General features: G+C 40.7%; 1 protein-coding gene across 1 annotated transcript in view; it reads left to right on the top strand.

Moving 5' to 3' along the window:
* LOC113026898 (mucin-5B-like) overlaps positions 1–23,945 on the top strand; it is a 55,424-nt gene that overhangs the window by 30,542 nt on the left and 937 nt on the right. Inside the window, exons 33-57 of the mRNA XM_080304013.1 lie at positions 213–338; positions 696–777; positions 2,392–2,419; positions 2,741–2,780; positions 2,891–2,897; positions 2,995–3,147; positions 3,385–3,893; positions 5,901–6,026; positions 6,384–6,465; positions 8,362–9,534; positions 10,246–10,523; positions 12,305–12,476; positions 12,954–13,198; positions 13,313–13,496; positions 15,501–15,705; positions 17,962–18,134; positions 18,231–18,300; positions 18,488–18,603; positions 18,696–18,727; positions 18,811–18,979; positions 21,003–21,098; positions 21,237–21,277; positions 22,077–22,328; positions 23,430–23,531; positions 23,743–23,871. Coding sequence (XP_080160139.1) covers positions 213–338; positions 696–777; positions 2,392–2,419; positions 2,741–2,780; positions 2,891–2,897; positions 2,995–3,147; positions 3,385–3,893; positions 5,901–6,026; positions 6,384–6,465; positions 8,362–9,534; positions 10,246–10,523; positions 12,305–12,476; positions 12,954–13,198; positions 13,313–13,496; positions 15,501–15,705; positions 17,962–18,134; positions 18,231–18,300; positions 18,488–18,603; positions 18,696–18,727; positions 18,811–18,979; positions 21,003–21,098; positions 21,237–21,277; positions 22,077–22,328; positions 23,430–23,531; positions 23,743–23,871 — 4,590 coding nt within the window. The remainder of the gene's footprint in view (positions 1–212; positions 339–695; positions 778–2,391; positions 2,420–2,740; positions 2,781–2,890; positions 2,898–2,994; positions 3,148–3,384; positions 3,894–5,900; positions 6,027–6,383; positions 6,466–8,361; positions 9,535–10,245; positions 10,524–12,304; positions 12,477–12,953; positions 13,199–13,312; positions 13,497–15,500; positions 15,706–17,961; positions 18,135–18,230; positions 18,301–18,487; positions 18,604–18,695; positions 18,728–18,810; positions 18,980–21,002; positions 21,099–21,236; positions 21,278–22,076; positions 22,329–23,429; positions 23,532–23,742; positions 23,872–23,945) is intronic.

Below are 23,945 nucleotides of genomic sequence, written 5' to 3'. Positions count from 1 at the left end.
CAACAACATCCTCTACCACAACTGTTGTTGAAACCACGACCACAACTCCATATGTTGAAACAACAGGTCAAGGATCCACAACGGCTACATCAAAACCATCTGTGAGTACTGAAATTACATCTGGGCCTTTCACTACCACTAAAGGAACAGCTACAACACCCACAGAGACAACAGCATTTGAATCCACAACAGCCACAGTTATGACAACAAAAACACCAAAAATAGTCACATCGGGACCAACAACATCCTCTACCACAACTGTTGTTGAAACCACGACCACAAGTCCATATGTTGAAACAACAGGTCAAGGATCCACAACGGTTACATCAAAACCATCTGTGAGTACTGAAATTACATCTGGGCCTTTCACTACCACTGAACGAACAGCTACAACACCTGCAGAGACAACAGCATTTGAATCCACAACAGCCACAGTTATGACAACAAAAACACCAAAAATAGTCACATCGGGACCAACAACATCCTCTACCACAGCTGTTGTTGAAACCACGACCACAAGTCCACATGTTGAAACAACAGGTCAAGGATCCACAACGGTTACATCAAAACCATCTGTGAGTACTGAAATTACATCTGGGCCTTTCACTACCACTAAAGGAACAGCTACAACACCTGCAGAGACAACAGCATTTGAATCCACAACAGTCACAGTTATGACAACAAAAACACCAAAAATAGTTACATCGGGACCAACAACATCCTCTACCACAACTGTTGTTGAAACCACGACCACAAGTCCACATGTTGAAACAACAGGTCAAGGATCCACAACGGTTACATCAAAACCATCTGTGAGTACTGAAATTACATCTGGGCCTTTCACTACCACTAAAGGAACAGCTACAACACCTGCAGAGACAACAGCATTTGAATCCACAACAGCCACAGTTATGACAACAAAAACACCAAAAATAGTCACATCGGGACCAACAACATCCTCTACCACAACTGTTGTTGAAACCACGACCACAACTCCACATGTTGAAACAACAGGTCAAGGATCCACAACGGTTACATCAAAACCATCTGTGAGTACTGAAATTACATCTGGGCCTTTCACTACCACTGAAGGAACAGCTACAACACCTGCAGAGACAACAGCATTTGAATCCACAACAGCCACAGTTATGACAACAAAAACACCAAAAATAGTTACATCGGGACCAACAACATCCTCTACCACAACTGTTGTTGAAACCACGACCACAACTCCACATGTTGAAACAACAGGTCAAGGATCCACAACGGTTACATCAAAACCATCTGTGAGTACTGAAATTACATCTGGGCCTTTCACTACCACTGAAGGAACAGCTACAACACCCACAGAGACAACAGCATTTGAATCCACAACAGCCACAGTTATGACAACAAAAACACCAAAAATAGTTACATCGGGACCAACAACATCCTCTACCACAACTGTTGTTGAAACCACGACCACAAGTCCACATGTTGAAACAACAGGTCAAGGATCCACCATAGTTACATCAAAACCATCTGTGAGTACTGAAATTACATCTGGGCCTTTCACTACCACTGAAGGAACAGCTACAACACCCACAGAGACAACAGCATTTGAATCCACAACAGCCACAGTTATGACAACAAAAACACCAAAAATAGTCACATCGGGACCAACAACATCCTCTACCACAACTGTTGTTGAAACCAAAACCACAACTCCACATGTTGAAACAACAGGTCAAGGATCCACAACGGTTACATCAAAACCATCTGTGAGTACTGAAATTACATCTGGGCCTTTCACTACCACTAAAGGAACAGCTACAACACCTGCAGAGACAACAGCATTTGAATCCACAACAGCCACAGTTATGACAACAAAAACACCAAAAATAGTTACATCGGGACCAACAACATCCTCTACCACAACTGTTGTTGAAACCACGACCACAACTCCATATGTTGAAACAACAGGTCAAGGATCCACCATAGTTACATCAAAACCATCTGTGAGTACTGAAATTACATCTGGGCCTTTCACTACCACTGAAGGAACAGCTACAACACCCACAGAGACAACAGCATTTGAATCCACAACAGCCACAGTTATGACAACAAAAACACCAAAAATAGTCACATCGGGACCAACAACATCCTCTACCACAGCTGTTGTTGAAACCACGACCACAAGTCCACATGTTGAAACAACAGGTCAAGGATCCACAACGGTTACATCAAAACCATCTGTGAGTACTGAAATTACATCTGGGCCTTTCACTACCACTGAAGGAACAGCTACAACACCTGCAGAGACAACAGCATTTGAATCCACAACAGCCACAGTTATGACAACAAAAACACCAAAAATAGTTACATCGGGACCAACAACATCCTCTACCACAGCTGTTATTGAAACCACGACCACAAGTCCATATGTTGAAACAACAGGTCAAGGATCCACAACGGTTACATCAAAACCATCTGTGAGTACTGAAATTACATCTGGGCCTTTCACTACCACTAAAGGAACAGCTACAACACCTGCAGAGACAACAGCATTTGAATCCACAACAGCCACAGTTATGACAACAAAAACACCAAAAATAGTCACATCGGGACCAACAACATCCTCTACCACAGCTGTTGTTGAAACCACGACCACAACTCCACATGTTGAAACAACAGGTCAAGGATCCACCATAGTTACATCAAAACCATCTGTGAGTACTGAAATTACATCTGGGCCTTTCACTACCACTAAAGGAACAGCTACAACACCTGCAGAGACAACAGCATTTGAATCCACAACAGCCACAGTTATGACAACAAAAACACCAAAAATAGTCACATCGGGACCAACAACATCCTCTACCACAACTGTTGTTGAAACCACGACCACAAGTCCACATGTTGAAACAACAGGTCAAGGATCCACAACGGTTACATCAAAACCATCTGTGAGTACTGAAATTACATCTGGGCCTTTCACTACCACTGAAGGAACAGCTACAACACCTGCAGAGACAACAGCATTTGAATCCACAACAGCCACAGTTATGACAACAAAAACACCAAAAATAGTTACATCGGGACCAACAACATCCTCTACCACAGCTGTTGTTGAAACCACGACCACAAGTCCACATGTTGAAACAACAGGTCAAGGATCCACAACGGTTACATCAAAACCATCTGTGAGTACTGAAATTACATCTGGGCCTTTCACTACCACTAAAGGAACAGCTACAACACCTGCAGAGACAACAGCATTTGAATCCACAACAGCCACAGTTATGACAACAAAAACACCAAAAATAGTTACATCGGGACCAACAACATCCTCTACCACAGCTGTTATTGAAACCACGACCACAACTCCATATGTTGAAACAACAGGTCAAGGATCCACAACGGTTACATCAAAACCATCTGTGAGTACTGAAATTACATCTGGGCCTTTCACTACCACTGAAGGAACAGCTACAACACCTGCAGAGACAACAGCATTTGAATCCACAACAGCCACAGTTATGACAACAAAAACACCAAAAATAGTCACATCGGGACCAACAACATCCTCTACCACAACTGTTGTTGAAACCACGACCACAAGTCCACATGTTGAAACAACAGGTCAAGGATCCACAACGGTTACATCAAAACCATCTGTGAGTACTGAAATTACATCTGGGCCTTTCACTACCACTAAAGGAACAGCTACAACACCTGCAGAGACAACAGCATTTGAATCCACAACAGCCACAGTTATGACAACAAAAACACCAAAAATAGTCACATCGGGACCAACAACATCCTCTACCACAACTGTTGTTGAAACCACGACCACAACTCCATATGTTGAAACAACAGGTCAAGGATCCACAACGGTTACATCAAAACCATCTGTGAGTACTGAAATTACATCTGGGCCTTTCACTACCACTGAAGGAACAGCTACAACACCTGCAGAGACAACAGCATTTGAATCCACAACAGCCACAGTTATGACAACAAAAACACCAAAAATAGTTACATCGGGACCAACAACATCCTCTACCACAACTGTTGTTGAAACCACGACCACAAGTCCACATTTTGAAACAACAGGTCAAGGATCCACAACGGTTACATCAAAACCATCTGTGAGTACTGAAATTACATCTGGGCCTTTCACTACCACTAAAGGAACAGCTACAACACCTGCAGAGACAACAGCATTTGAATCCACAACAGCCACAGTTATGACAACAAAAACACCAAAAATAGTTACATCGGGACCAACAACATCCTCTACCACAGCTGTTGTTGAAACCACGACCACAAGTCCACATGTTGAAACAACAGGTCAAGGATCCACAACGGTTACATCAAAACCATCTGTGAGTACTGAAATTACATCTGGGCCTTTCACTACCACTGAAGGAACAGCTACAACACCTGCAGAGACAACAGCATTTGAATCCACAACAGCCACAGTTATGACAACAAAAACACCAAAAATAGTTACATCGGGACCAACAACATCCTCTACCACAGCTGTTGTTGAAACCACGACCACAAGTCCACATGTTGAAACAACAGGTCAAGGATCCACAACGGTTACATCAAAACCATCTGTGAGTACTGAAATTACATCTGGGCCTTTCACTACCACTGAAGGAACAGCTACAACACCTGCAGAGACAACAGCATTTGAATCCACAACAGCCACAGTTATGACAACAAAAACACCAAAAATAGTCACATCGGGACCAACAACATCCTCTACCACAACTGTTGTTGAAACCACGACCACAAGTCCACATGTTGAAACAACAGGTCAAGGATCCACAACGGTTACATCAAAACCATCTGTGAGTACTGAAATTACATCTGGGCCTTTCACTACCACTAAAGGAACAGCTACAACACCTGCAGAGACAACAGCATTTGAATCCACAACAGCCACAGTTATGACAACAAAAACACCAAAAATAGTTACATCGGGACCAACAACATCCTCTACCACAGCTGTTATTGAAACCACGACCACAAGTCCACATGTTGAAACAACAGGTCAAGGATCCACCATAGTTACATCAAAACCATCTGTGAGTACTGAAATTACATCTGGGCCTTTCACTACCACTAAAGGAACAGCTACAACACCTGCAGAGACAACAGCATTTGAATCCACAACAGCCACAGTTATGACAACAAAAACACCAAAAATAGTCACATCGGGACCAACAACATCCTCTACCACAGCTGTTATTGAAACCACGACCACAACTCCATATGTTGAAACAACAGGTCAAGGATCCACCATAGTTACATCAAAACCATCTGTGAGTACTGAAATTACATCTGGGCCTTTCACTACCACTAAAGGAACAGCTACAACACCTGCAGAGACAACAGCATTTGAATCCACAACAGCCACAGTTATGACAACAAAAACACCAAAAATAGTTACATCGGGACCAACAACATCCTCTACCACAACTGTTGTTGAAACCACGACCACAAGTCCACATGTTGAAACAACAGGTCAAGGATCCACAACGGTTACATCAAAACCATCTGTGAGTACTGAAATTACATCTGGGCCTTTCACTACCACTAAAGGAACAGCTACAACACCTGCAGAGACAACAGCATTTGAATCCACAACAGCCACAGTTATGACAACAAAAACACCAAAAATAGTTACATCGGGACCAACAACATCCTCTACCACAGCTGTTATTGAAACCACGACCACAACTCCATATGTTGAAACAACAGGTCAAGGATCCACCATAGTTACATCAAAACCATCTGTGAGTACTGAAATTACATCTGGGCCTTTCACTACCACTGAAGGAACAGCTACAACACCTGCAGAGACAACAGCATTTGAATCCACAACAGCCACAGTTATGACAACAAAAACACCAAAAATAGTCACATCGGGACCAACAACATCCTCTACCACAACTGTTGTTGAAACCACGACCACAAGTCCACATGTTGAAACAACAGGTCAAGGATCCACAACGGTTACATCAAAACCATCTGTGAGTACTGAAATTACATCTGGGCCTTTCACTACCACTGAACGAACAGCTACAACACCTGCAGAGACAACAGCATTTGAATCCACAACAGCCACAGTTATGACAACAAAAACACCAAAAATAGTTACATCGGGACCAACAACATCCTCTACCACAGCTGTTGTTGAAACCACGACCACAACTCCACATGTTGAAACAACAGGTCAAGGATCCACCATAGTTACATCAAAACCATCTGTGAGTACTGAAATTACATCTGGGCCTTTCACTACCACTGAAGGAACAGCTACAACACCTGCAGAGACAACAGCATTTGAATCCACAACAGCCACAGTTATGACAACAAAAACACCAAAAATAGTCACATCGGGACCAACAACATCCTCTACCACAGCTGTTGTTGAAACCACGACCACAAGTCCACATGTTGAAACAACAGGTCAAGGATCCACAACGGTTACATCAAAACCATCTGTGAGTACTGAAATTACATCTGGGCCTTTCACTACCACTAAAGGAACAGCTACAACACCCACAGAGACAACAGCATTTGAATCCACAACAGCCACAGTTATGACAACAAAAACACCAAAAATAGTTACATCGGGACCAACAACATCCTCTACCACAGCTGTTATTGAAACCACGACCACAAGTCCACATGTTGAAACAACAGGTCAAGGATCCACAACGGTTACATCAAAACCATCTGTGAGTACTGAAATTACATCTGGGCCTTTCACTACCACTAAAGGAACAGCTACAACACCTGCAGAGACAACAGCATTTGAATCCACAACAGCCACAGTTATGACAACAAAAACACCAAAAATAGTCACATCGGGACCAACAACATCCTCTACCACAGCTGTTATTGAAACCACGACCACAACTCCACATGTTGAAACAACAGGTCAAGGATCCACCATAGTTACATCAAAACCATCTGTGAGTACTGAAATTACATCTGGGCCTTTCACTACCACTGAAGGAACAGCTACAACACCCACAGAGACAACAGCATTTGAATCCACAACAGCCACAGTTATGACAACAAAAACACCAAAAATAGTTACATCGGGACCAACAACATCCTCTACCACAGCTGTTGTTGAAACCACGACCACAAGTCCATATGTTGAAACAACAGGTCAAGGATCCACCATAGTTACATCAAAACCATCTGTGAGTACTGAAATTACATCTGGGCCTTTCACTACCACTGAAGGAACAGCTACAACACCTGCAGAGACAACAGCATTTGAATCCACAACAGCCACAGTTATGACAACAAAAACACCAAAAATAGTTACATCGGGACCAACAACATCCTCTACCACAACTGTTGTTGAAACCACGACCACAAGTCCATATGTTGAAACAACAGGTCAAGGATCCACCATAGTTACATCAAAACCATCTGTGAGTACTGAAATTACATCTGGGCCTTTCACTACCACTGAAGGAACAGCTACAACACCTGCAGAGACAACAGCATTTGAATCCACAACAGCCACAGTTATGACAACAAAAACACCAAAAATAGTTACATCGGGACCAACAACATCCTCTACCACAACTGTTGTTGAAACCAAAACCACAACTCCACATGTTGAAACAACAGGTCAAGGATCCACCATAGTTACATCAAAACCATCTGTGAGTACTGAAATTACATCTGGGCCTTTCACTACCACTAAAGGAACAGCTACAACACCTGCAGAGACAACAGCATTTGAATCCACAACAGCCACAGTTATGACAACAAAAACACCAAAAATAGTCACATCGGGACCAACAACATCCTCTACCACAGCTGTTATTGAAACCACGACCACAACTCCATATGTTGAAACAACAGGTCAAGGATCCACCATAGTTACATCAAAACCATCTGTGAGTACTGAAATTACATCTGGGCCTTTCACTACCACTGAAGGAACAGCTACAACACCTGCAGAGACAACAGCATTTGAATCCACAACAGCCACAGTTATGACAACAAAAACACCAAAAATAGTCACATCGGGACCAACAACATCCTCTACCACAACTGTTGTTGAAACCACGACCACAAGTCCACATGTTGAAACAACAGGTCAAGGATCCACAACGGTTACATCAAAACCATCTGTGAGTACTGAAATTACATCTGGGCCTTTCACTACCACTGAAGGAACAGCTACAACACCTGCAGAGACAACAGCATTTGAATCCACAACAGCCACAGTTATGACAACAAAAACACCAAAAATAGTTACATCGGGACCAACAACATCCTCTACCACAACTGTTGTTGAAACCAAAACCACAACTCCACATGTTGAAACAACAGGTCAAGGATCCACCATAGTTACATCAAAACCATCTGTGAGTACTGAAATTACATCTGGGCCTTTCACTACCACTGAAGGAACAGCTACAACACCTGCAGAGACAACAGCATTTGAATCCACAACAGCCACAGTTATGACAACAAAAACACCAAAAATAGTCACATCGGGACCAACAACATCCTCTACCACAACTGTTGTTGAAACCACGACCACAAGTCCACATGTTGAAACAACAGGTCAAGGATCCACAACGGTTACATCAAAACCATCTGTGAGTACTGAAATTACATCTGGGCCTTTCACTACCACTGAAGGAACAGCTACAACACCTGCAGAGACAACAGCATTTGAATCCACAACAGCCACAGTTATGACAACAAAAACACCAAAAATAGTTACATCGGGACCAACAACATCCTCTACCACAACTGTTGTTGAAACCAAAACCACAACTCCACATGTTGAAACAACAGGTCAAGGATCCACCATAGTTACATCAAAACCATCTGTGAGTACTGAAATTACATCTGGGCCTTTCACTACCACTAAAGGAACAGCTACAACACCTGCAGAGACAACAGCATTTGAATCCACAACAGCCACAGTTATGACAACAAAAACACCAAAAATAGTTACATCGGGACCAACAACATCCTCTACCACAACTGTTATTGAAACCACGACCACAACTCCATATGTTGAAACAACAGGTCAAGGATCCACCATAGTTACATCAAAACCATCTGTGAGTACTGAAATTACATCTGGGCCTTTCACTACCACTGAAGGAACAGCTACAACACCTGCAGAGACAACAGCATTTGAATCCACAACAGCCACAGTTATGACAACAAAAACACCAAAAATAGTCACATCGGGACCAACAACATCCTCTACCACAGCTGCATCAACCTTAGTTGTCATAACAGGATCATCGTTTTCTTCAACTGCAATTTCAAATCCTTCTGTTTTAAACACAACCATTTTACCCTCAACATCTAGAGGTACAACTTCTTTTACTCCTACAACAGAGACTGTTCCAGGCAGCACGACTGTTTACGCAACTAGTGTAAGCCCCAGTGTAACCACAACCACAGCTGCTTCTTCATCACCCCTTAATACAACCTCGACACGATGTGTATGCATTGTCAATGGAGCTTCGCATCATGCTGGTAGGTTTCTCTTTCATTTTTGTTATCATTTTATTTTTCTTTAATTCTGAACACATGTTGTTAGGACACCTCTGTTCTTGTTTTAAATTTCAAGTTTAGACCCAGTTAGCCGTCGTATAGCAGGTTCTCCCAAAGCATCCAGGAAAACAGTTGATTGTGAGGAAGATGTGTAGTCCAAAACATAACCCTTGGTACACCTTTACCTTACCCACTTGGCAACAGTCTTTTCAAGGAAAAAATTAGGTTATTTCTAACTATTTTTAGAGTCGTGATGGTAAACCCCAACTACTATAGATAATTCTATTCCTGGGGCCAGAGCAGGTGACATTGTAACTTCAGCTGCATGTTACTGCATGTCTGGCTTTCTGAATGGTCTCCACAAAAACCAACATGGGTTTCATAGGGAATTGGGGAACTTTCTGCACAGTATGTCACTGTATATAGGTCATTAAGTCCCTTAATGTTGTTTTCATCCATTATCTTACCTCAAATTTAGAGTTTTATATTCTCATCTGAAGTTCTTATTTGAATGCATATTGTTCTAAATCCCAGAGCTGTTCATGAAGAAAAAGCATATCAGTCTTTAGTTAGAAATGGACATAACAAAAACTGTTAATTTGACACACACATACGCATCCAGCCTGTCCAGTTGGATACCAGTACAGCGCTTGTTTAATTATCTGTGTTTTGTTTTTGTTTGTTTTTTCACAGGGGACTTTGTGTACAATGTCACTGATGGGTTAGGGTGGTGTTATGCTGCATTTTGCAATGCATCTTGTGAAATTGAGACACAGTCCAGTCCTTGTCCTGTGACACCAAGTGTGCCCACTACTGCACACTCTACAACTACAGTATTCAGCACTACTACAAAGGCCACAATTTCCAGCTCAGTACCTCTGACAACAACTAGTCCTGCCTCCTTTACTTCAAGTACATCAATAACTTCATCTACTCAAAATGTCTGCAATGATGTGTATCCACCGAGACAGGTGTGACATGATTACATATGTTTTTATTATTTATTGAGTGAGGGCAATGTATGGGCTTTTTGTTAAATACCACTTTGGTGCTGGTGTGACACCCTGAACCTGACTGCAATAATAGCTATATCTATTTTTGTCATTTACCACTGTGATGCCTTGGTGAATACCAGTTGAGAGGCTGTAGAGTGTAGATCCACAATAGACCATTTAGTAATTCCAAGTCCATGGTGTTGATTTGCTGATAATAGGCCTACCTTAGTGCACCACTGTGTACAGCCATGCTCTAAGCCAGAGGTTCCCAAAGTGTGGGGCCCACCCCCTAGGGGGGGGCACAGAGCCATTGCAGGGGGGGCGCGGTATGAAAAGAGAGGAAAAAAAAGAACGTTTGGATACTGCTAGCATAATTGACAGGTTTTTAACGGGGCTTCCATACAAACACAAAGCAGGAGATGAAACATCGCCAAATATGTTTCCAAACCAACTCCCTTCCAAGCCAAAAACTAGAAAACATGGTGAAGCATATCTTCTCTTTGGCTTCACCTGCACAAGTGCCGAGGTAGATCTCCCCGCGCGTTGGGCTCTCCAAATCACGGACAAACAGTATCCTACATTCTTGATTTTTAGTTTACAAACACTTCTTATAATGATTAACTACTCCTGACATTTTGCTCTTTATAAAGTTACAGTGGGATGCAAATAACATCAGGCTGATCCTGCCATGATTTATTCCCCTCGGTTCAAATCACAGACAAACAGGATCCCACAGCTGTTTATGTTTTTGAACCCATTTTGCACAGAGAGGCATTTTTTGAAAAATGTATTGACAGCAATGTTGAACATTATTACACAGGAAAAAAACAACTACATGTAAAATAATCACAGCGTGACGCCTCTGCCTTTGTAAACAGAGGGACAGTAACTGTGTGTAAAACCTGCAGACAGTCAGATTAACAGTATTTTGTCTCTATCATTCTGCAATTCATCTCATGTAAACAATAACGTTGCGCACAGCGTGATGTGAAAAAAGGCGCATACCTTTGACGTTGCGTGACGAACAAAAATGGAGTTAAAAGTTAAAAAATCGCAGTTTTCGGTGATTTGAAACGCCATTTACGTGTGGACGAAAAGCCCAAACGCATAGAAACAGCTGCGTTTTCAAAAATGACCGTGTAGGTGTGGACATAGCGTAAAAGAGTTAGTATGTGAAATCGGACCAGAGTCGAGATGTGAAATAAACAGCAATGGAGTTTGAAAGCAAAATATGAGTCTGTGTGGTGGGAGGATGTGTTTGCGTGTTGGGGGGGGGGGCAACATTTTTCTTCTAAAACAAAGGGGGGCCCAGCAAAAACAGTTTGGGAACCACTGCTCTAAGCTGAAAAAAACATATAATGCAGAAATGAAACACAGTGGCTGAATGGAGCAGTGGTTAGCACAGCTGCTTCACAGGATGAATGTTTCTGGTTTGACAACAACTTGGGGCTCTTTGTTAGCATGTTCTGTACCTGTGGGGGTTCTCTCACATATTAATAATAATCTGGTGACTTCAGCTTTACTGTTACTTCACAGATTTACAAATGTAAAAAGTGGATCAAAAACTTCCAAAAATAAATAAACATATATTTTAGATATGTGCAAAATGCAATAAATTACTAAATAAAAGAGCATATGTCTGGGATAAGAATAATTATAAACCTAAATGAGATTATGACAATTTACTTGAAAGACAGTGTATTTTAAACAAACCCATGATCTCCTAAATCATCTTTTGTTTGTCAATACTTGTTCAGAATGGAGAGTCCTGGGATGCCGGCAACTGCACCACAGCTACGTGCATTAATGGGAAGATTATAACGATGCCAACAGTCTGTCCTACTATGCAGCAGCCCATCTGCACCAATGGACGCAGTGCTGCTAAGATCTCTGATGATGACGGATGCTGCCCTCACTATGAATGTCGATGTAAGCTAAATAATGTATATTATAAATACACAGCAAAATATACACTGTACTTATGGTGTATATAAATACACAATATGAAATCTGTCTCTTTGATATACTGCAGATAATCTTGTGTCAGAGCCTTGAGGCTTGTAAATACATGAAAAGCCACCGCTGATCAATGGCCATGAATACCCTTCATGTTGTTGCTAGTTATTTAGGCTGTTATTGTCTATCGTCTTTTTGTGGCATATTTATTGTTGTGAGTGGGCACGTGTCCATATAGTGAAGTTTTTACATTACTGTGCAATACTCTGTTTTATCTACAGCACTTTGGCCAACCTTGTATTAAATGTTCTTTATAAATAAAATTAGATCAGCCTGCATTCTGACTGTTTAGGCAGATCTATGGTCTTTTGTTAACTTATGACGCTTGTCTATTTTTCCTGTTCCAGTTATTACTTGACATTTCTATACATGATTCTTTTCACCCTGCAGGTGTGTGCAGTGTCTGGTGTGGATCCCACTACTTAACATTTGATGGAGAATCCTACAATTTCAATGAGAATTGCTCTTACTACCTGGTCAAAGAGATTATTGCTAAATATAACCTGACTGTTGTAGTGAACCGTGATTGTGATCCATCAAGCAGTACATTCTGTCCCAAGGTTCTTACTGTTACATATAAATCTTTCAAAGTGGTTTTGACTCAGCTGATGTCTTCAGGAATACCAACTAATGTGGTAAGCAATAATTCAATTTGACCAAGCGAAAGCTGATCTAATGGTTAATCTTTCAAATGAGTATGATGCTTGTTTCACACTATTTTTTAATGTAAATTGTGTTGTTACCTACAGGTGTTTGTCAATCAGCAAAAGATCTATCCTGCCTATAGCAATTCTGTCCTGCGCATTACTAGCACAGATATAATCACCACATTGGAGTTACAAGACATCAGTGCAAAAATAGTCTATTCAGGCTCTTCATTCAGCATTGACCTTCCCTACTCCCTCTTTGAAGGAAACACAGAGGGACAATGTGGTGAGTTAGAGAATACTTCTCCCAATCTTTAACCCAGGTCTAAACAATGACCATTAATAAGCCAAATATTAATAATAGAAAAGATTCCTGGGCCACTTGCAATCAAATTTAACTCTAATCCATATCCAATCTAGAAGGTGAGACAGCCTCAGCACACTTTGGTTAATAATAATAATAATGGACTGCATTTATATAGCGCTTTTCAACGCCCTCAAAGCACTTTACAGTTCCACTATTCACTCTCACATTCACACACTGGTGGAGGCTACAGTTGTAGCCACAGCTGCCCTGGGACAGACTGACAGAGGCGAGGCTTGCGGTATCGCGCCCTCGGGCCTTAGTTGAACTAAGTCTGGAACTAAGCTTCAGTTTCAGACCAATACCAATTCTCTGGTATACTGAAGCCCGTTATAGCTATAGTTTTGTAATTCCTGCTGCATATCATTAAACTCCTCACCTTGTTTTACTGCAGTTCCAGCTGAGAGTCATGATTTTTTTAAACTTCACACATCTAACTAATCCCAAATACCAAGAGAAATTAAAAATGCAACACAAACAAAGTTATATACTTAAAAAAAAAAGTTTTAGAAACCCCAATTTTTCCAGTTTTTTATTGCAATTCATGTCATTCAGGTCCAATGAATTGCTTGAAATGGTACAAAGGTAAGTGGTGAACTGCCAGAGGTTAAAAAAACATAAGGTTACTCAAAACTGAAAAATGACGTCCATTTCAGAATTATCCAAAAAGGCCCTTTTCAGGGAACAGAACATGAGTTAACAATTTAAAGCTGTTCTGCAAAGCTGGTGCTACTAATTGCTACAGGTGTTCCAACTTTTCTGGAATGCTTACAACCCCCTCTGTCTGCATAAAAGCAGTGTTGGAATACACTGTGGTACGATACCCTCGTCAGCATCAGTTGAACAATATTGTACTGCAGAAAGTAGTGTGTTGCTACAAAAAATGCAATTAACAATGGAAGAGACAGACCATCTTAACACTAAAAAGGTTAGGTCTTTTATCTACAGAGAAATTAGGAAGAATGTCAAGGTGTCAGTGAGTACAGTTTCCTTCACCATCAAAAGGCACTCAGAAACAAACTCTGGCAGGAAGAGGTCTGGCAGACCCAAAGCCACAAATGAATCAGAGTTTTGGAGAGTTAACAGCTTGTGTGATTGGTGGCTCGCAGGACAACAGCTTCAAGCACAGCCTAATAGTGGTCGTGGTAAGGAAGTCCCAGTTTCAACTGTGAAGAGAAGACTTTGAGCTTGCAGCAAGAAAGCCATCGCTAAGATGCCAGAATAAGACAAAGAGGCTTGTCTGGGCCATTAACAACTGCTGTTGGACCACTGAAGACTGGAAGAAGGTATTTTGGACTGATGAATCCAAATTTGAAATCTTTGGTTCATCATGCAGCATCTTTGTATGCTGTTGAGCATACACCACAGTCTCCAGACTTAAACCCCATCGAGCTGGTTTGGGATGAAGTGGACAGAAGAGACAAAGCAAAGCAACCAAGCAGTGCCTCATTTATGGGAACTTCTGCAACAGATATGGGAAGAACTTCTGAACAATATTTGATTTCTATTGTAGAAAGAGTGCCACAGGGGTGTCCAGCTGTTCTGACTGGACAAAAGTTTAGTACATTTTGGTCATTTTGTACTATGCTTTAATTTCAGAGTGCAGTGAGACATTAAACTGCATAATTTTCAATAAAAAACTGGAAAAATTGGGGTGTTCTAAAACGTTTGATCTGTAGTGGGTATAAAACATTTTGATTGCCGCTAAAAATTATGTTTGTACTGAAATGTTAACTAATTTCCCATTTAAAGAAATATCTGTACATGTCTTGAACAAACTGTAAATTTAATTAGAGTGAAGATTAGATAAGAAAAAGAAGTATGTTAGTATGCAGGTATGCCTACATAACTTTGATATTGATCATATAATAAGTTTCTTTCTTAGGCTACTGCTCAGGCTTCATTCTGCTGCTTTTCCTTTACTAGGTACCTGTGACAACTCCCAGAGCAATGAATGCCGTTCTCCAAATGGCCAGGTGGGAAGTTGCTCAGACACTGCAGGCGAGTGGCAGGTCCCACATACACCCTGCGTTATCCCCACAACCCCACCAACACCCAGAACCACATCAAAGCCCTCACACTCAACACCACCTGTTTGTGAACCTGCTGTCTGTGATCTACTAACTACCAGGTAAAGAGAACCACAAACTGTTCAGCAAACTCGTTATACTTTTCATTTTGGTAGATAGAAAAATGTACTTATTCTGCACATGTAGAACAGAATGATTTGGGGAATGTGGTATAATGGTATTTTCTTTCCAGTTTGATTGTCAAGTTGACAGCCTGTGAAGGAGCGCTGCAAATATCCTAAATCAATAGTATATGTATCATAAAGTTGCAGAGCATACAGATGAAGACGAAACTGAGACAGTACTGAATGACTTAGCCAAGTTCTGTTCCTAGTAAACAGTTCTCCAGTCATCCATTCCAATCTGATCTATTAAATAGATACAATTTGCCTCAGAGTGACGCTGAAAAACTAGTTCATGCATTTATTACTTCCAGGCTGGACGACTGTAATTCATTATTATCAGGATGTCCAAAAAACTCCCTGAAAAGCCTTCAGCTGATCCAAAATGCTGCAGCAAGAGTCCTGACAGGGACTAGAAAGAGAGAGCAGATTTCTCCTGTTTTGGCTTCCTGTTAAATCCAGAATTCAAAATCCTGCTCCTCACATACAAGGTCTTAAATAATCAGGCCCCATCTTATCTTAATGACCTTGTAGTACCATATCACCCTATTAGAGCACTTCGCTCTCGCTCTGCAGGCCTACTTGTTGTTCCTAGAGTATTTAAAAGTAGAATGGGAGGCAGAGCCTTCAGTTTTCAGGCCCCTCTTCTGTGGAACCAGCTTCCAGTTTGGATTCAGGAGACAGACACTATCTCTACTTTCAAGATTAGGCTTCAAACTTTCCTTTTTGCTAAAGCATATAGTTAGGGCTGGACCAGGTGACCCTGAATCCTCCCTTAGTTATGCTGCAATAGACGTAGGCTGCCGGGGATTCCCATGATGCACTGTGTATTTCTTCTTCAGTTACCTTCCTCACTCTCTAAAAAAGATCCACAAATTCATCAATTCTAGATGAAATAACTCTTACCATATTTTGTTTCTGTGTGCACATAAAATAATGTCAGCATCAAAAATTAAACCAGGATATTTGGAAAAGCTGCCTTACTCTGTTTAACAGCATTAGGGAAATACTTATAAAAAATAAAAAGAAGAAAATTTAATGGGAGGAGCTTTTATAATCTATAACTGGTTATTGATATAACTGAAATTAACACAAAAAGGAAGGACATGGTATTTCTTTGTCGTAACAGTGCTTCTTGCCAATAAATAAAGTTTAAGACTCTTCTCAAAACATATTTATTCACTGAAGCCTTTGTTTAAGGAGATTGACTCAATTTGTTTGAACATGTTTTATTTTATTTTAGTTATTTATTTCATTTTATCTTATTTTATCGTATTTTAATTTTATTTTTACGTTGCTTATGCTATTTGCATATGTACAGCACTTTGTGAACTCTGGTTTTATGTTAAAGTGCTTTATAAATATAGATGGTATGGTATAAATCATAATGTTTTAGAGCCTGTTTATTTCTCCTTAAATGGAGCCACTGACTTTAGTGTATGCGCCCATGAAAAACTTGCCAAATCTTCTCTACAAATGCCTTACAGCAAACTCTATTGACTGGTTTTCAGCTTCTGGTTACCTTATTGGTGCTTGATCAAAAACAACTGTGAGCATGGACCCTGCTACAGTGGTTTGTAGAGGTTTAGTACCGTCTCCAAATTGAAGGCCAAGCTTTATAAAATGGTACCACATTTGTAAAGAGCCCACATTTGTGGGCAGAGCAGCAGTCTGGGTGGTTGTAGCTCAGGAGGTAGAGCAGGTCAACTCCTAATTGAAAGTTAGGTGGTTTGATCCCTGGCTCCTCCAGTCTCTATGCCAAATATCCTCGGGTAAGATATTGACCTCAAGTTGCTCACTGATGCATCCATCAGATCCATGTGAATGTTAGATTGAAAACACTTAACACACATAGGAAGAAAAGTGCTTGTCTGGATGAGGGGTGTTGTACATTATGAGGCACGAGTGCTTAGGTAGAGTAGACAAGCACTGTCCATTCCACTCACCAATTTTGTTTTTGTTTTGGTAAAAGCACTATCCAGTCCTTTTACCAAAAACAAAAACAAAGAAATAATTGACCGAACACTAGTTTCTTCACTTTTTGTACGAAGTTTATAAGCTAAGCGATAGCACTGAGACAAGTAACTGGCCTATTACATATATGGACGTTTTTAGTCATTGTATGATGTATGAATGTTTGTACACATTTTGTGAATAATCATTTTCCTGATACACTCTGGCTTGTATGTCTTCTAGTTTATTTGCACCATGCCACAAAGTTGTACCTCCAGGACCATTTGTGACATCATGTGTCTTTGACACTTGCAATCTTGGCAAAAACAGCTGCTGCAGTCTGGAGGCTTATGCCACTGAATGTTCTAATGAAGGAATCTGTATCGATTGGAGAAATGCTACCAATGGGCTCTGTGGTGAGATATACATATTATATCCATACAGTTGATTTTTTGGTTATTTGGTTTTTGCAGTTCTGAACAATGTGCTCTTAACATACTTCCATCTTTCAGAGCACAAGTGTCCAAGCAACAAAGTGTACATGCCCTGTGGTCCATCCGTAGAGCCTACATGCAACAACGGGTAGCGTAAACCATATCAGTGTGAAGAACTTTTGTTTGTTTAATGACCCTGATGAATTTAGTGATGTGTATTTTCTGGGGGGGATATGGAATATTTTGATAGTAGGATTAATTAAATATATATATATTTTTAATCAAGATTAGCCCAATCTCTATTTTTGATGGGCTAATTCATTTTCTCTCATCAGATACAACACGGCATACCAAACAGTGGCATCCAGTAACAACACTAAGGAAGGTTGTTTCTGTCCTCATGGTACCACATTATTCAACACAGTACATGACATATGTGTTGACACCTGTGGTAAGACCAGATTCTGCAGAACGCTATTTTGCTGGGCTTTGAAATATTTTTCTCCCAAACATCACCTGCTACTGTCTGTGATTGCCTTTCAGCCTGTGTTGGACCTGATGGAAAACCCAAACAGGTGAGAACTCTGCTCTTATGTTCATGCCTTCTTAACAATGAATAAGATGTGTGAATCTGAATCGGTGTGTTTCTTTTAAACAGCTGGGCGAGACTTGGACAAGTGACTGTCAAACCTGTGTTTGTGACAAGGACTCCATGAGCGTCCAGTGTGAGCCTGTTCAGTGCCAGTCTGTACAAAGTCCTAACTGCAGCGAGCCTGGCCAGCAACTGGTCAACAATACAGTGAACTGCTGCACAACACAGTCATGTGGTCAGTTTTAGTGTCTTTGAACTAGCTTTAAACAATGTCTTGCCGTTGATATCACACAAATGGATGACTGACACTGATGAAAATTGCCTTTCCTGGGACTAGTACTGTCTTTATGCTCAAATTTCATCTCAAAGCGTTTTTGTTACAAGACTCGTCCAGTCGATCACAGACATTATTCACGCAGCACTTTCATCCCTCTGTGCTTTCTGACATTTACACACACACTCCATTGGATGCATCAGCGGCAACTTAGGATACTTGAATACTCAAACTAGAAGAGTAAGGTATCAATCCAACAACCTTCCGGTTCGTGGACAACCCACTCCACCTTCTGAGCCTAATATGCCAGATAACACCTGGAGGTAGTCTCATGCCTGGCACATTCATAACGTAGTTATTTAGCTTAATGGAAAATATGCACATTTGCATTTCTGTTTGCTTTTCAGAGGCAGCTTGGTTCTGTGTGATTGAAATCTCCATCTCAGTCAGTGAATAATAATGAAAACGAAAACTCAAAATCACAGAAAAATCAAGATCGGTAGAGCTTGTGCCAATGTACTTATTGCTGTTCTTTGAAATCATCACATGGTTGTTTAGAAAAAAAAAGACTACATTCACATTAATCTGTTGATTACAATGTTTTGGAACAAACATCAGATCTCAGGGACAACGATCACGCTGCTTTTCTCAACTGATATAGATGAATGTTCTAGGACTAAAAGCGTGTCATATTATTTGATGAAAATGGAGATTATCAACCTACATAGGGCTTAATTCAAAGACACCCCAAAAATCAAAGTGAAAAAAATATGTGGCAGGCTAGTCCATTTTGTAAAATTTCTTAGCAGCAACTCAAAATGATATTTAGTTGTTTGCCCATGTGCTTAAATCTGGCAATGTCAGATATATAGATGGTCTCCTGTGGGATCTCCTGGGGGACACCATGATGGGAAATGCCAAGCACTTAACGGTGCAGGGTAGTGGATCACCGACTGTGTCCTGAGGGACTCCTCCCAGGTCTGTATTAGGGTATAACTGAGTTCTTGGACAGTCTAAAGTGCAACCTGGTGGTGTTGGATGGACCAAAGCGTAATGTTGTAGAGGCGTTATATGGGACTTAGTCAGGTAATCCTAGAAGCCATTCAATGATATTAATTCCTTTATCCTTGAGGAACTATCTGCATCCACATGAGCCTGTTCATCGTTGTGCACCAGGGTCTGATAATAGATCCAAGGATTTCATCCCAATGCTAGTCCGGCAGTCCGGGTGTCATCATAAGTCTTGAGTAGAAGATACCGGTCCTACTCGTGGGTTAAGGACCTTCTATGGCCCTGTCCAGCCCTTCCACTGTGCTGGAATACACAACCAACCTTCTGGCAATGGCACATATGAGTATGTGTGGACCTCACAGTACCAAGGTACTGTACTGAGGTCACAGTACTAAGGTCAATACAGGTCAACACAGTCCTTCACTCTCAGACTGCTGGCTTACTTGTTGTTCGTAAGATATTTAAAAGTTAAATGGAAGGTATACACTTTCATACACCACTTTACATTTAATCATTAGTTATTATTAATCTTTGGGTCTCTTGTACAGCTTGTGTTTGGTCCTGTCTTTCTCCTCTCACCCGCAGCTAGTCACAGCAGATATAAGCCCTTCCCTGAGGCTGGTTCTTCTTCCTGTTAAAAGGAAGTTTTTCCTCCCACTGTCAGCAAAGTGCTTGCTCATAGGGGTTATCTGACTGTTGGGGTAAGACCTTGCAATATTGTAAAGTCTTACCCTTGCAACATAAAGTGCCCTGGGGCAACTGTTTTTGTGTTTTGGAGCTATATAAATAAAATGTAATTTCATTTCATTGAATTAAATTAAAAGAGAGCTTGGCTCAGCAAAGTCCCTTCCCAGCTTGTACTAAATCATGTAAACAGTTGCTTTCCTGGTTCTTCAAGTTATTGTTATCAAATGGAAAGTTGTGCAAATCTTCATCATCACATTCTGACAAGTTCTCGTTCCTTTTGCAACAGAATGCAACGTAAACCTGTGTCCTCCTCCTCCCACGTGCTTGCTGGGCTTCCAACTGAGCATTACCAATGGCACCTGTTGTCTATCCTACAACTGTGGTATGTCACTCTAATCCATCAGCCTGTGAATGGAAGTGAATGAATAAATGGATGGAGTCTAGTACAATGTAAACTACAACAGATCATCAATGCATATGTGTGAATGTTAACTAAACCCATGTCTCTTTGTGTCTGCAGTTCCTAAAGGTGTATGTGTCTATAACATGACTGAATACAAGGTAAGCACACAGTTCAAACTCTGGAAACAAGAAGTGGTTTTCCCTAATACACTAAACAAGAACCATCTGTTGTCCTGAATTATACACATAACAAAGTGCAGCATACTGCAGCATCCTGCACTTGATGTATGTATGACTTACATCAGTATATTCAACTTTTTAAACTGTGCCTGACTGAAAACTGAATGAAGCCCAGCTGTAAAGTTACAACAGTGAAAATTGTGTGAGGCTCTTTCGCTGGAATGTATGTATTCAGATGGATGGTTAGGTCTTCATTTCAATCGCAGCTATTGGAAAGCAAGTAAATCAGTTACATTTGTAGGCAAAACTTCACGTGTCACAGCTGAACACACCAAGTAGCTTTAACGTGTATTCAGCCCTGCAGTTCAAAGTGATAGGGTTCTAATGTGCAGGTAGAAATAAACAGCAGCACGGAGACCGCATGAAGTGCTTATAGCTTGAGTTAATTTTACCGCACTTGTGGCGATGAAATCACCAGTCTCTCCTATTTGTTGGAAAAGTGTTTTTTTTATGTCAATTTTTATGTTCTTTATAGATCTCTATTACTCACTTCACTGATACGATCTTTGATTGGACTAGGGAGTGCTCAGTTGACATGTAAAACACCCCCTTATATATGTTATCTTTGACTGGTGTTTTAGATTTTGTCAAGCCAGCTAACTCTCTCTGTGCTGAACTTTGTTTTATACTCATCATTACGATAAGGCTTAAAATAGATATAGAGGTATGAAATATTCCTTGAAGCAATTAATATAATATATAACATACAATTCTTTAGCCTGGTACCAAGATCCCAACACCAGACACACTATCAGAACCCCCGCTGGAAGCACCAGAAGCACAATCAATTGTAGAACAAGCATCAGTAACAACAACAACACCATCAGGAGCTGGAGAAATATCAACAACGTCAGAGTCGTTTACACCCGGGCCCTGCCAGGAATGTTACTGTGGCCCCGAAATGGATCCTGTCACCAAGCTGAACATCGTTATCTGCAAACCTGTCGTCTGCAACGAAAACTGTTCTGCTGTAAGCTCATTCACATGCCAACTCGCACGACACATTCATTACATCATAAAGAGGAATCATCGCCCCACACTTCACACCAGCAAGCCAGCCTGAGCAAATCGCAGTATAAGGTCCAGAACAATAGCACCAAAAAACTAGAACCTTAGATGTGAATTGAAATGAGCAGCTTTGTGAAACTTGGTTAAAAAAACTCCAAAACAAAACACTGAAGCAGAGCTATTCTTATTTTCTGCAATAGAAAATAATGTTCATTGCTGAAATGGTGTTGCTATGTTACATTAAACACAACTGTAGCTTCAAATAATGAGGCCACATATGTATGCACACGCAATCCTTCAGACTTCTCTAAACAGCATTTCTGCTATTTATTTTAGTAGTAACTCGCTATGATGTCACTGACATTGGATATCACTAATATCACTCAGGTGCACAACGTTTACTGGGCACATAGAAACACCACCCGTCTGTTGTTCAAATGTTTTCTTAATGAGGTGGAGCCGTCCAATAGAAAGTTGGCCTTTATACCTTTAAGGTGAGAGAAGAATTAAAAGTACGTTTCAGATAATGAACTAAATGTTATTAAGCACTGTGGATTTTGAAACGCTACTCTTTAAGAACTTTATGAAGGCATCATTAACAAATAAGTTAGCCTCTAAGTACATAAGTGTTTAACTTATCCTTTATATACTGGCTTTCTTCTTTCATTTTGTTGTGCAAATAGTAATGATGAAACCTTTTTAGCCCTTTACTGATTTCTTAGGTTTTTACATACTTGTCACACTTAGATGTTTAAGGTAGTCAAATACATTTTTAAATTAGATAAAAATAACTTAAGTAAATATTAAATACAGTTTTTCAATAATGAAAAGAAAAGAATGCCTGACGATGCTAAAAAGTCATTGGCCCTTCAACCTACTAACTGGCTGTGCCCCCTTAGCAACAACTGTATTCAAGCATTTGTGATAAGTGGTCCTTCACATGCAGACATGTTTTAATTCAGCCACAGTGAAGCATATTCCAGCATCCCCAGGTCTACACAAACACACACATACTTCTTTCCTTACAAAGCTCTCTCACTCTTCATATCTCACTCTTTCGCAGGGTTATGAATATCAGACTGAACCAGGAAAGTGTTGTGGAACATGTGTTCAGATGGACTGTATTTTCACCACACCTGACAACGTGACGGTGCATGTTATTGAGGTCAGTACTGCAGCCAACAGCGAATAAATGCTAGCATTAGAAGCACCACAGCAGGACTCCTTTCTTTTTCGTTCTTAAAAACTAATCAGCAATTTAGGACCTAAAAAACAAAAGCTTATAAATTCAAAGCCAAAAAAGTCTTTTTGAAATGAGATGACACACAGGTACCCTGTGTTTTGAGCCAGAATTGCTGTTTTACATGGTTTTACAGGTCAACAGCTCTTACACACCTCCTAATGACAAATGTGTGCAATATACCTGTGAGAAGCTCAACGGACAGCTTGTTACCAAGGAAACCAAGGCTACTTGTCCTCCCTTTAACCCCTTGGACTGTGAACCTGTGAGTTTATTAGACTTTTACGGATCAGATTGGTGGATTTTGCATTTTACTGCTGAATATTTCACACAACATGA

The sequence above is a fragment of the Astatotilapia calliptera genome, chromosome 1 (genome assembly GCF_964374335.1).
Source record: "Astatotilapia calliptera chromosome 1, fAstCal68.1, whole genome shotgun sequence".
In the NCBI taxonomy this organism is placed as follows: Eukaryota; Metazoa; Chordata; class Actinopteri; order Cichliformes; family Cichlidae; genus Astatotilapia; species Astatotilapia calliptera.
The sequence above is the reverse complement of the archived record's forward strand: the minus strand, read 5'-3'. Positions and strand labels throughout refer to the sequence as shown.